The 13,845-nt window shown below is 34.5% G+C and overlaps 1 protein-coding gene across 1 annotated transcript; it reads right to left on the bottom strand.

Moving 5' to 3' along the window:
• Nucleotides 1-764: 764 nt before the first annotated feature.
• Nucleotides 765-13,637, bottom strand: LOC140451519 (phospholipase A2-like). The gene is made up of 4 exons (XM_072545374.1): nt 13,464-13,637; nt 9,062-9,221; nt 3,185-3,334; nt 765-1,856 (listed from the first exon to the last, which is right to left on the bottom strand). Exons 1-4 carry the CDS (start codon nt 13,594-13,596, stop codon nt 1,778-1,780), a joined length of 522 nt encoding a protein of 173 aa, XP_072401475.1. The 5' UTR covers nt 13,597-13,637; the 3' UTR covers nt 765-1,777.
• Between the last annotated feature and the right edge of the window lie 208 nt (nt 13,638-13,845).

Below are 13,845 nucleotides of genomic sequence, written 5' to 3'. Positions count from 1 at the left end.
TCGAACCCACGACTCGCTCTCCACTAACCATCTGGCTGCCGTTCGCAGTGTCTCCATTGGTGACCTTTCTAGCACCATCCAAAAAAGGTTTCCGAGGTTACAACTGTTTATTATTTTTGTTCCTCCTTTTTGTAGGTTTATCATTACTCTAGCTGTTACCGCTTCGTACTGATCGTTTATTGAGCACAGTTACATCTTGAACTATTTGTTTTTTGCCTGTTATTATATAATCATATTCACTTTTAGTTCTTCTGTCTGTACTAACGTACGTCCTTTTCAGTTTCTTTTTAAAAAAAGGTGTTCATTGCATATAGTTTGTGTTGCAAAAGAAAGTTGGTCTGCATTTCATCACTTTCATTCTTTAATTCGATTCCAAAATCTCCGACTGCCACTCTTGTTCATCCTTTTTCTTTCCAAATTTTCATAAAAGGTTTCAACAAGTTCATATTTGTAATCGTTGGTAAAGGAGTATACCTGATATATTTTCAGATTCTAATCAGTTTTATATTTATATACATAACTTTTGTGGAAATGCAGTCTGAATTCTGCTTCTTCTTTATAGTGAAATACGTTGCCTGATTTTAGTTTGACCTGATCTCATCTCTTTTTTTTTTTCGACTTTGCTAATTCCTATAATATCTCATTTGACACGTTTTAGTTATTCCTTCAGTTCTGCCATTTTCATACGTATGTGTAGATAATGTAATAATCAGATGTAATTACGTATTACGCATGGCTATATAATAGTTCAAAAAACATACAAGAAAATGTAAAACTTCTCTATTAAAAAAATTTAATTTACAATAAAAATATTAAAAAGGCTTAACAAAACTTTCAATACGTTTTCGGTCTTATCACACCTTCATAAGTATTACTTGAGCATTTGCAAAAAGCCACTTACAATTCTATTTAAAAACCATTTTTTTAGATGTAAAATGTTATTTAACTTAAAATTAAATGACATACTGTCAACGATAATGGGTTTTAACTAAAAAGGAACAGACTAGATGAGGACCACGTCTAGGTCAAGCCAAAGTTACCAGCCAACCAGTTGGGTTATTAAATATCCATCATCCGGCTCATCCGTCCGTGGTTTCTGGTAAATCACTACTCACTCCAATCCAAAACAGGACCCCCATTATTTAAAAACACGTCATAAAAGCCTATAACAAGGACCTCTGGAAGAGATAATTCCTCTCTAGAGTAATAGAATGTCGTTGTTGGCCTATATATGTGTTCTCTTTAAGCATCTAGAAGAAGCGGAACTAATCTGAATTGACAATGGTAAGTATGATCTTGCCGAATCGTTGTTAAAACAATGGTCCTTCCAAAAACTCATGAACATTTTCGTGCGATGATTTTATACGATTTTAAAGTTGGTCTAACTAAACAACAATGCGTCGTTTGATTTCGTCTTGGTTTTCATGATGAAGCATCAGATCCATCAACTGCTACAGGTTGCTTGAAGAATTAAAGCCAGGACGCAGCAGCCTCGGTGACGAATTCTACTTCCAATTTGTATGACTATTTAGCAGTGAGAAAGATGTGCACTCAAATGGTTTAACGTAGGCAGCTCAAATTTGGCATCGAACATCGTGCCGATGAAACATGGAAATATTTCTATCAACCTGAAAGGAAAATCTAATCAACGACATGAGTGATTCAAGACAAGCCAAAGCGAAATGGATTTTATGCTTGTCCCTATAAAAATGTCAGTTTTATATATAATGCCTTTATTTGTTTCTCAAATTCAATAGTTTCAAAAAATAGTTTAACATCAAAACCGAGGTACTTCAAACCATTGGTACTTCTTTTCCTGAGTAGTATCAACTTTATGTCTTGCACATACACCATACCTGAAATGTATATAAACCAATTAAGAAGTAAAAATTATGCATAACATGATATAAGTAAAAAGTAATCGAAATTTAGAGCGTGGAGATACTGCTCAACAGTTGCTATCAACAAGTCCTCACAGACACTTCGTCTAAGGACTAGCAACTCCAGTGGTGTATTAGGTTGCCATGTGATCAATTTCTTTTATATCTTAAACATCATAGTTTTTAAATATCAAAGATGTAATTCAAAGTTAATCTAACTACATTTAAAGAGTTTTTATCCACATATTCAGTGGTTTCAAACATGTACATCCAGAGAATAGTTATAGACCCAACATCACATTGCAATACTGTCAGTTCATGTGATGGAGATCATATCACGATCCTGTTGAATTTTCGTGAATAAAGAAAATCCTCACAGTTCTTTCTGTTGTTAACTTGGTGAGTTACGACATGGAAAACTTCCAAAATAAAGAAAAATGGGCGCTAACAATGTAAGATTATTTTTTGACGAAGTTTTATGACGAAGAAGATGATATTATTTATTTGATTCGAGACCTTCAGTAAACGTTGGCACTACAAGCGTCAATGATTCTCGAAGTATCAAGATCCTAGACCAAAGTTTGTAGTACGAACATCATTGAAAGACTTGGTATTTTCGTCGTTAAATATTTTCATATATGATCAATGAAAGGTCACGCAAGCATAAATTTAACGGATAAAAATCTCAATAAGAAATGTGAATGTATTGAAGAACACCCAGTATCACATGGAGATGCTGTTACTCCATAGATGGACATCACATGAAGATGCTGTTGCATTTTCGTGAATAAAGAAAATCATTCCAGTCTGTCCTGTTAACTTGGTGAATTAAGATAGGGGAAACTCCAAAAATAAAGAAAAAAGGGGCTCTAAAAAAGTGTAATTATTTGATGACGAAATTGTATGACGAAGAAGAGGATATTATTTGTTTGATTTGAGACCTTGAGATTTGAGTTTATGTTATAAGAAATGAACCGGGTATACGTAAGCAAAACAAAAATCAACGAACGGAGATGCATATCCTTTGCGTTGTTATGTGTTAGTAAATGGTTTTCTTTTTCTCGTTTTCTATCTTTTAAGGTTAAGGTGTCGGAAGGGATAGGAGAATTACAATTACCTCTTACGAGGAATGTTGTCGATTTTAGCGCTTCATGTAGTTTGCAATATCTAATCCAAAACTTAACGTACTGTAGAAAATAAAGATAACCGAAATAAAGATATAGAAAAAAGAGAAATTTATATGTCAACTGATAGATTTAGGTACCCTTCATTGCAAGAGAAATTAGATAAAAACAAATACTTACCATGTGTATTGCACACAAATATGTGGGTGGTCTTTTTTAAAACACTTGTTTCTCAAGCCACTAAAATATAGTTTTCCAACTTTTCTGGACGACGTCCTGTTTACTAATTTTAAACAGTTATAAAATGCCATATCACAGTCACAGTTTAACCTAAAAATAAATTAGAGAATATTATAAATCTCTACTAGTTTTACTCTAATGTACATTGTGATACCAGTTGTACCGATTCCGCAGTTTTTCTACTTTTATTTTATATCGATATTTATCGAGTCCTAAAGGCCCTGTCATACGAGCGCTAATGTCGTCGCATTAGCAGCGCTGAGTTAGCGTCGGCCCAACTGGGCAATCGCACTATAGTAGTCGCCAAGATAAGGAACCAAGGGCGCGAATTTATAATACTTCGGGCACGCTCACCGGTAGATACAATTATTGGTACATAGGTTACTTAGAACATGGTGAAACAGTGGCGTGCATATTTTGAGACATGAAATAAATGGATAATGCTATAGATTAAAATAAAAAATCATTATCTTCAGGTAATATATTTTCAACTAAAATTATTATTATAATTTTATTTTTTGGCTTAACTTAATCCCTACTTATCTTAATCATTCATTTATTATTCATTATACTACTGTAATATACTCATATGTCTTCGTCAGAAGAAAACTCACAATCTACAAAGTACAAATAAGTAGAATTCAACGAGCAAGTGAGAGTTTGCAAGAATTTGAAGCAGATGTTGCTCGTATATCGCTGTTGGCTTATCCAGAGGCACCAGACAACATATTGGAAGAAATTGCTGTAGATACCTGCGTTAATGGATTGAGAGACAGTGAACTACAGAAAGCTTTACGACTAGCAAGACCGAAAGTTTTAGATGGAGCGCTCGCCATTGCCTTGGAGCACGAAACAGCTAGTCAAGCTTCACGGAGCTATCGAGTACGAACCTCTGAAGAGAGCAACGAACGAAACGATAAGCGTCTGGAGGAAATCGTACGGAAAGTAGTTCGTAACATGATGCCAAAGAGACGCGAAACCAGATGTTGGAATGGTGGCAACGTAGGTCACACTCATCGTAAATTGCAAGAAAATAATACAACAGTCAGAAAGCTAGAACAGATCAAACACTGGACTGGAAAAAGTCATGTAAATACTGATACTCAGTCAAGACGGCGATGCAGTGCAAATTGTAATCACAATCTTAAATTAGAAGAACGACTTTGCCCCATGAGACGCACCACCATCATTAATGATCACTGACAGCCTCAACAGCTACAAGACGCACAAGCAGGTGATCCATATATAAAAAGAGTATTGGATTGGATGCGTCGAAGTGAAAGACCTTCTTGAAAAGACATTAGTGCATATAGTCCCGAAGTCAAGTGTTACTGGAGCCAATGGAATTGCCTAGTGCTGAAAGATGATCTTCTGAATAGAACCTTTGAGAACGATGATGGTACAGAAACTAAGCTTCAGTTGATTGTACCTAAAAATAAAGTGTCAGAAGTATTGCGTCGGTTGCATGACGGTGCATCAGGTGGACACTTTGGTATTACGAAGACTATGCAAAAGGTTCGAGAACGGTTCTATTGGGTGAACTGTAAAGATGATGTAAGAAGATGGTGCCGGAAATGTGAACTGTGTGCAACCAGTAATGGTCCAGTTGGTAAAAAGATGGCACTCACGAAACAGTAGAATGTTGGTAGTCCTATGGAAAGAGTAGCAATCGACATTGCAGGTCCACTTCCAGAGACGAATGATGAAAATAAATATATCCTGGTAGCCATGGATTATTTTACGAAATGGACTGAGGCCTATGCGATACCGGATCAATAAGCTGCTACCGTTGCAGAGGTACTGGTTAAAGAATTCTTTAGCCGATTTGGTGTTCCCTTGTAGATCGGCTCCGACCAAGGGCGAAACTTAAAGTCAAACCTTTTCCAAAACGTTTGTAAATTGAAAACCAAAAGTAGTTCACATAAATCGTCTTGCACCTTATGCTGGCTCAAATGAAACAGAAGAAGCCCGAACCCTTCAACATGAGATCAAAGATGACCGGCGACCAAGCTTTAATGAGTTTATGTCAAATTACGCAGAGAGAAAGAGTGCTAGATTCGGCGTGACGACAGAAGTTCAGCAGGATCTTTTTAGTGTTCCACATAACGTCTCTCTAGCCCACTGTGTTGCCCAAGATCTTGAGATGACTAAAGGAATCTCATCTGTATTTTATAAGAAGTTTGGTCGTTTAGACGAGTTAAAAAATCAGCAGCCTAAAGATGGAAGAGTACTAAGATTAGAAAATCTTTGCTGTATATGGTGACCAGGAAGTCGTATACAGACAAGGCAAACTACAAGGATATATGGCGTGCTCTAACTAATTTGAAGAAAATCGTGGGCAATTATGACATCAAGAATTTGGCCTTACCCAAGATAGGCCATGCTCTAGATAATCTGTATTGGAAGATTGTCAGAAGCATGCTTGAATTGATCTTCCGAGAAACCGGCGTAAGAATTACTGTATGTTGCATTAATCCAAAGAGATTGTGTCCTTCAAAGACAGTAGACTGTTATTTCTTTCTCAGGGGCCCATGCAGAGCTGGAGAGTCCTGTAGATTCCGCCATCCTGGGCCTAGATATAGAGTTGCTGATCGGGACGCTCAGATCTAAGAGGGGAGCAGTGTTACGAACATACTTTCGGCATGACCCATGTAACGGTTGCATCTCGAAAAGGTATCGAGAACCTTCGAGATATATCGAGTGCGAGAGAGAACAACCCGTCACGTAGGCGAATTAGAGGTGGGCTACTCAGAATTTTCTAGAACATAATAACTTTGGTATATATATCTAATGATGTTATGAATTAGTTTAGTTGTTAAGATACTATCGAACTGTAAACTTATAAATAAATATATTTATATAAATTCGAACCGCTCGTTTTATTTAAAAACGCTACAATATTTTTACTTTTCAAGCGATCTGAATTAAATACTAACGCCCCACTATTTGAGGCCCACTGATCATATCTTAATTGAATATCGGTCGTCATAGGGTAAAAGGACTTTAATTAGCATTTCTAACAGGATTTTTACACATGATTAACGAAAACGAAATTATCTTAATATTTGATCAATTTAATTGTTGTGCTAAAGGTCAGTAGATTTATTGAGACGAGATACAAAGAATTTCTTATTCTTGTTTCACAAAACTGTTATCTTTTTGTACATTTTTTTAAAGCTGGTTTTTATATACATAGGAAAACTTAAAAAAACTTAATGTAAACATATTCAATATATAAGAATATTGAAAACTACGTTTCATTATAAATAAACTACATAATATTTTTACCTGTTGCTTGTGAAGTTTGTTGTTGGATATCTTCTAAAGTAACCCCTTCTTTTTTTTTGTTTTATCAAAATATTTAAATACATTAAATATTATTTCACAACTTTGTCCTGATATCACAAATCTACACTTTAAATTTTCTACGATGGCAGACATTATCCAAATCACAAGTCACTTAGACACGCAAATACAGACACAAGAAACAAATAATTACATCTGTACATATACAATCGTTACTGATAAGTAGTTACGCTACTGACAGTAAGCCAGAATAAGGTTTAAAATGTAAGTGGGCGTGTCGACTTTTAAGTAAACGAAATCCGGTTTGTGCGTTGTACATGAGTAAATTTTACGAAGGGCAATGTTGTTCGTATAATTTACTCCATGGTAGTGACATTATCCGGTTGGGCCGACGCTAACTCAGCGCTGCTAACGCGACATTACTTTTTATGTCATACCTTAAGTCGTAATATTTGTCTGTAACATCACTGGTGTTTTGGTTTAGGTTCATTAAATGAAGATAAGAATTTCTGGCTTTTATTGACAGATAACAAAAAATGATGTGATACTAATAAGTTTTGTTAAAGTTTAAATAAATATTTAATTAATCCTTAAACAGTCTATTATTATAATCATCAATATTGTTTATTCATCACTGTATATTTCCTATCCTTAGTATTCAGATTATCACAAATTTATGTTTTAAAACTTAATTATCAATTTTGCAGCCCAACAAAACAACACGTGTCAACTGTACAGTTACACACAGTTCAAAGGATTGTCGAATATTTACAAATAGCCCACACAAAGAGATGAAAATGATGAATGATAAGAGATTAGACAAAATCGAACATATGCAAAGAGTAGTGGCGTAGCCAGGAGAGTGTCCAGGGGGTCCGGACACCCGCCGAAATATTATCAAATATTGATCATTTTCAAATTCAACACAAAAATATTAAATTGGACAATTTTATTTTAAATTTAACAAATATTTGGATTTTTTTTAGACGAGTCAACACCTATCGAAATAGAATTGGGAATCTTACACTTAGGATGGAAATAGCATTATTGACAAACCTAATGAATTGAAATGCCTCCAAATATGTGTGAAATTTATGGGTGCCTAGTTAAAGAAAGTCATTTAATAAAGAAATCATATATGAAGATACGTAAACGGATACAAAACTTATTTAAGTGAAAGAGATAATAATATAAATTATAGATAATCAAAGGAAAGAAAATATTGCAATGTTGCAAAAAACAAAACATGTAGCATGTAGAAAATTCCTTAAAATACCGAATATTCAAAGTATAAAATTTATCTGGTACGCCCCTGATCCAAGTATAAATATTTCGCTGATTCACTGTTCTTATTGTGATGTAAAGTAAAAATTCCAAATTCCAGTTGTAATCCCTCTAATTGTAAGTCCTCTAATCCCTTTTTGTGTTTTTAGAAAGGAAGAACCTTTTCTTTCATCCAGCAGGAAGATTCTTCAAAGCGACGTCCTTAATTTAAATAGCTTTGAGAACCTTCTTGTGTTTTGTTTGTCCATGCGACTCATTTAAGTACACCTTTTGTTTCATTTTTGTAGTTACCCCATTTCAATCCCCTTGTCATTCACTTATCCACGATCCAGTTCTCCAAATAAACCCTGAGTGGCCGTTCGCAACGTTTCGGTTTGTTTTGCTTGCCCTTGCTCCACCTTAATAATTTCTGTCCCCAACTTTCAACCCTCTATAGTAATACCCTATGTGGTAGGCGAAATAATTGTTACAAACATAGGCGTTTCGTGTATTTTTAAGAGGTGTAACGTTTTTGAAAGATTGATACTGTTTCACAAGTACAGAGTCATTATTAAAAAAACTTGCAGATGCCTGAATTTTCAGAAAAATACCTATCTAATGATGTGCCATATAGTCTGTTCAATATTTAAAATTGAGAGTTTACGTTATTGGAACGGAGGAGTTGACAAATTAGAGATGTCTAAAGGAAGATCAGCTAATTTTTGGATAGCGCCTAATATTAGATAGCCAAATATTTGAAAAACAAATGGAATAGCATGTGCAATCTATCCACGGAAGGCTAGATTATGGTTCAAAACATAATGTAGAAGTCGTTGTAGAATCTAAAGATCAACCATCTTAGCATACTTGCAAATTTATTGAAACGCACATCCCTAAGTTTTTTGTGTTTACCTATTTTTAGTGCTGAAAATATTTGTATATGTATCTACTGCTTTGAATTTATTTCTTCAAAAAAGCTGGTTAACAATGGATACGCTGCTGTAATATTAGGCGCCTCTCCTCTATATCATTAAAATATGACCCCTTTGGAATTAAAAATCCAATTAATATTGCCAAATACTATGTAAAGAGATATATTTGCCCATAGGAACGAAGAATCGGAAGTTCAAGAGGATTAGCCCAGAGTCAATAGTCTACCTCAAAAGTCAAGTTCTATAAAAAAATACGAATCAGAAGTCTACATCTAAAAATTTCTATCCATCATAAAAATATGATAATATCGTGTACCTTGCATGAAAGTCGGGATTGTTCAAGTTATATTTACTTTCCAATCCTTCTATAACATCGGGACAGTGATCGTGAGCTCGACAGCATGCGTCTGTAGCATTTTCTGTACCAAAATCATTATCATCGATAGCTATATTTCCAGGTCCACACCATTTAGTACCTAAAACAAATCTGTAATATTAAGAAACTCTAACAATAATAAGGCTTGCTGAAAACTTGTTACAATTTTAACTTAAAATTTAAGTTTACGATATCATGTACAGCTTATATAATCTTAATATATCATTGAGGCAACGATCATCAAGGAAAAACACCAAAGGGAGGATATCTTGATCCCGCGTATACTGATGATTCTAACAAACGTACCATTTTGATTTTAAACATTTACAATTTCCCGCGATTTTTGGTTTTTGCAATGACAATTTATAAATCATTAAGCCAACCGTTGGAAGTTTGCGGAATTAACTTGAGTTTCTATGTTGCGCGCATGGACAATTATTCGCGTGTCGGAAAACCGTCATCTTTGTATATTTACGCAAAGCTTTTTATTGTACTCTATTTGTTCTATGTCTCAATATTTCGTCACGATTTTGTGATATCTTCAGGAGAAAACTGTAAATTTATTAGAATAATTATTATATGTAAACAAAGTGAATATTTCAATACTTACAACTATGAGAGTAAAAATTTAAATTTTGTTAACGTAAATATCTAGGTTAGAGACATTTTTGTTTGATTTTAATTTATTTAGGAGTTATGGTAACCGCAATACACTATATTTTATAGGGTGAATTCTTATTGTACAATTTTTAGTGAATAAGTTAAAATAAACAATTATTATGACAGTATTATCCATATTATAAGGTGGAAAAATGGAATTAATAGTAGAGGAATGAGAAAGAATCAGGAACATGGTAAATTGATCTATAAAATGTAATTGATGGTACGTAGTCAGTTATTGTAATACTGATATTTAGAAATGGAATAAAATTGTAGGTAGAGTTACTATAAGATTTAACAATTTCAAGCAGCTGCATCAAACAGACCTCTTATAATCGTGATAAGGAAGGTGGAAAAATTCAAAATTTCTCGTGCCGAAGAAATGTTAGAGAAAAAATTGAGCAGAGTGGATATAAAGTTTTTGTTAAACCTCGAGAAGTCTGCAGCGGAATGCTATGAAACTTTGAAGAAGTTTTACTGGACTGATTGCATATTTTTTATCAGAGTTTTAAGTGATTCTTTTTTAAAGGGACTTTTTAAAATTCTTTTCTTGGATATATGGGATGTAGTTCACATGGAATGGGTACCACAAAGTCAGACAGTTAATCAGTATTACCATTTAGACGTTTAAGGAACACTCCGAGACAAAAATTCGAAAAAGAAGACCTAAAATGTGGAAAGAGAAAAAACGCTGAATCTTCATCACGAAAGCGCGAAGTCTGTCAAGAACTATTTAACCAAAAGCCAGGTCTCAGTCATGAAACACTCTTGCTTGAACCCGCAACGAGTCATTAGGGTAAATGTAAATAAAAATCGGCACAGCTACTCAACAGCCTCTCGGAAGATGACTTCCAGAACTGTTTCGAACAGTAAAAGATTCGTAAGGATTAGTGTAAGAATGAAAATAGGGCGTATATTGAAGAAGAAAATAAAAAATGGTTAAATAAAGATGTTACACTAACAGTCTCGGAACTTAATTTCCTCGTATCTGCAGGAAAATCTGTGGGAAGAATTGTAAGAAATCAGATTGATAACATGCTTGTAAATAAGAGGTATATGAACAGCTGTACATCTGTCAAAACATACCTGAGGGCAGGCACAAATTCTGATCATATTCAAGTTGTAGGTAATTTCAAAGTCAGAATGAAGAAGGTTACAAGAAGTCGATGAAGAAGTATGATATTAGAAAACTGAAAGATCCCAATGTTCGACTGAAGATGAGTGAAAACCTGAAAACAAAGGTGCTAAAATGCAGAAATGCAGGGACTATAAAGGAAATTCTGACCATTATACAAGAAACAGTGAGAGAAATAAAAAAACAACACCTGGAGAAAGAAACAAAGAAACGAAAATCGCGGATGACCGATGAAATACTTGAACTTATGAATCAGAAAAAAAAACAAAGAAATTAGATGCAGAACAAATAAAAATAATAACTGAAATAGTTAATGACTTACACAAGGCAGAAAAAATACCAGTAGAGTCGCTCAAATCGGAGTTCGTACCATTGCCCAAAAAAAAGCAGAAACAAATGTTTGTGAAGACTACAGGACCATAAGCCTAATGAGCCATCTGCTGAAGCTGTTTTTAAAAGTCATTCACAAAAGAATTTACCGGAAATGTGAGGAACAAATTGCATCCAATCGGTTTGGATTTGTGAACGCCGTTGGTACGAGGGAAGCTTTATTTAGCGTGCAGGTATTGTTTCAGAAATGTAGAGATGTCACCTGTGACGTTTTTGTATGCCTGATTGACAACAAGAAGGCTTTCGATAGAGTCAGGTATGAACAAATGATGCAAGTGCTGAGGAGGACGAGGATAGACGGAAAAGACCTAAAAATAATAGCTAACCTGTATTGGAATCAATCAGCGGTCTTCCGAATAGATGGAGAATATACGTATCAAGTCAAAATCTTAAGGAGATTGAGACAGGGGTTCAAAATTTCCCCACTGATATTCAATCTGTACTCGGAGCACATTTTTCAAGAGGCTCTTAAAGATATTGATGAATGTATCTTAATAAATGGAGTCAAGCTCAATAACCTTCGGTAATGCAGATGATATAATAGTGTTTTCCAATATCATAAAAGGGCTGCAAAACTTAATGAACAAAATAACGGAAATAAGTAGAACATATGCACTGGATATGAACACCAGCAAAACCTAGCTAATGATCATCAGCAAGGAAAACATAATTGGAGCAAATCTGTATGTGAACCAGATGAGAATTGGACGTGTCTCACAGTACAACTACTTGGGAACTATAATCAATGAGTCGTGGGATAATACCCAAGAGATTAAATGTCACATCGAAAAGGCACAAAGTGCATTCGTGACTATGAGCTCTGATTGAGCTATGGTTATACAGAAGGATCCTGAAGATACCTTGGACACACAAAGTCACCAATGAAGAAGTACTACGGAAGATGAACACAACCGTGGATTTGGTCAACATCGTGAAGGGCCGCAAGCTGCAGTACTTGTGACATATAATGAGAAATCAAGGCAGATATGAGCTACTCCAATGCATTTTGCAAGGTAAAATTGAAGGAAAAAGGGCCCCGGACGAAGAAGAATATCCTGGCTTGCTAACCTGAGAGCAGGTATAGAAAGACATCAACACAGCTATTTCGTATATCAACCAACAAAGTCATCATAGCCAGAATGATCGAAGAACCTTAAACAAGCTTCCAGATCTTATAAAATTTGATATAAATAAAAAATATATCTACCAGTTTTCTCCAAATAGATGAAAGATGAGATAGGAGATTGGAATAGCATTGGAAGGAAGGAATGGATTAGAATAGCATTAAACTAAAGCTAAAAGGAAAAATGAATCCCTCTGTTTCACTGAATGAAATGAAGAAGAGGTGAAAATGTATGAAAAGAAATTGGAAAGAATAAAAAACATTTAGCACCTACCTTACAGATTTGAATGATGAAAAAATTACTAATTGTTCACTATGAAAATCTAATAAAAACCTGAAAGAACCAATAATACAAGCTCCGCTAAACAGGCTTACAGTTAGAAAATTATCGAAAAATAGTAAAGATCAAACTGAAAGGTTTAGCACACATTTAGAAAATAGCATCACTTCATAAGGAGATATAGATGATACAGCATCGGACATACCAGTACAGACAAATGAAAGATTCCATTAGTCACACCTAAAGAAGCAATCTATGAAATGAAATAAAATATCAACCGTAGGAAAGCTCCCGCATTTGGCTTAATAACTAGAGAAACTCGGTGGCTATGGAAAGTTGCAGTGTAGTAATGATTCCCAAACCAGCTGCACTACCCCATAAAGTCACCTGCTATAGACGAATCAGACGAATAGGCTAGTGAGTATTGTAAAGAAGTCTGTAGAGAAAATAGGTATGGAAAGAATGTAATAAAATAAAATGTAAGAGATGAATATTTAAGTGTAACATATGCTGCTGCGATCCTACATATTATAAAGATACAATACCTATTCAGAAAACAGAAAACAAGGACCAAAATCTGAATTTTTAATATACGAAAACAAACAATTCAATATTTAGCATCTAGGTTTATTAATAGATACCGTAAAACAAGTTCAAAGTCGTGATCAATGTCACGATGAATCTGATGCTGCTGGTGTGGATGAAAATGATCAATATGATAATTTATAAAGCATGATAATTGTTCCAAACTCACCAGGAAAAATCAGTAAACTAGGAAAAATCTTGTCCACGTCACCTATAAGTCTATTAATATTTATTCCAAAAAATCCATAGGATGTATCAAGGAAAACAACTAGAACGATGAATTTGCATATGGCAAACTTCATTTTTTTAAGGTTCGAGTTATGTTTCAACGAAATAACATTGAACACTGTATATATAAATACGTTTTTTGTAGTTAACATGTTAATTAGATTTATCTCTGTTTTGCTCCAGTAAATATTCGAGGGACAACTTATGTTAAGTGGGGATCTTCTATATAATTTACAAACCTAAGCTAGTCTGATATACATAAAAATTGACTGTTATAAACGTGGGAATTTAGATAATGGTATCTTTTGTAACTGAGCATATCT

Source organism: Diabrotica undecimpunctata, chromosome 9, assembly GCF_040954645.1.
Source record: "Diabrotica undecimpunctata isolate CICGRU chromosome 9, icDiaUnde3, whole genome shotgun sequence".
Classification (NCBI taxonomy): domain Eukaryota; kingdom Metazoa; phylum Arthropoda; class Insecta; order Coleoptera; family Chrysomelidae; genus Diabrotica; species Diabrotica undecimpunctata.
Note: the sequence above shows the minus strand (reverse complement) of the source record. Positions and strands in the feature narration are given on the sequence as shown.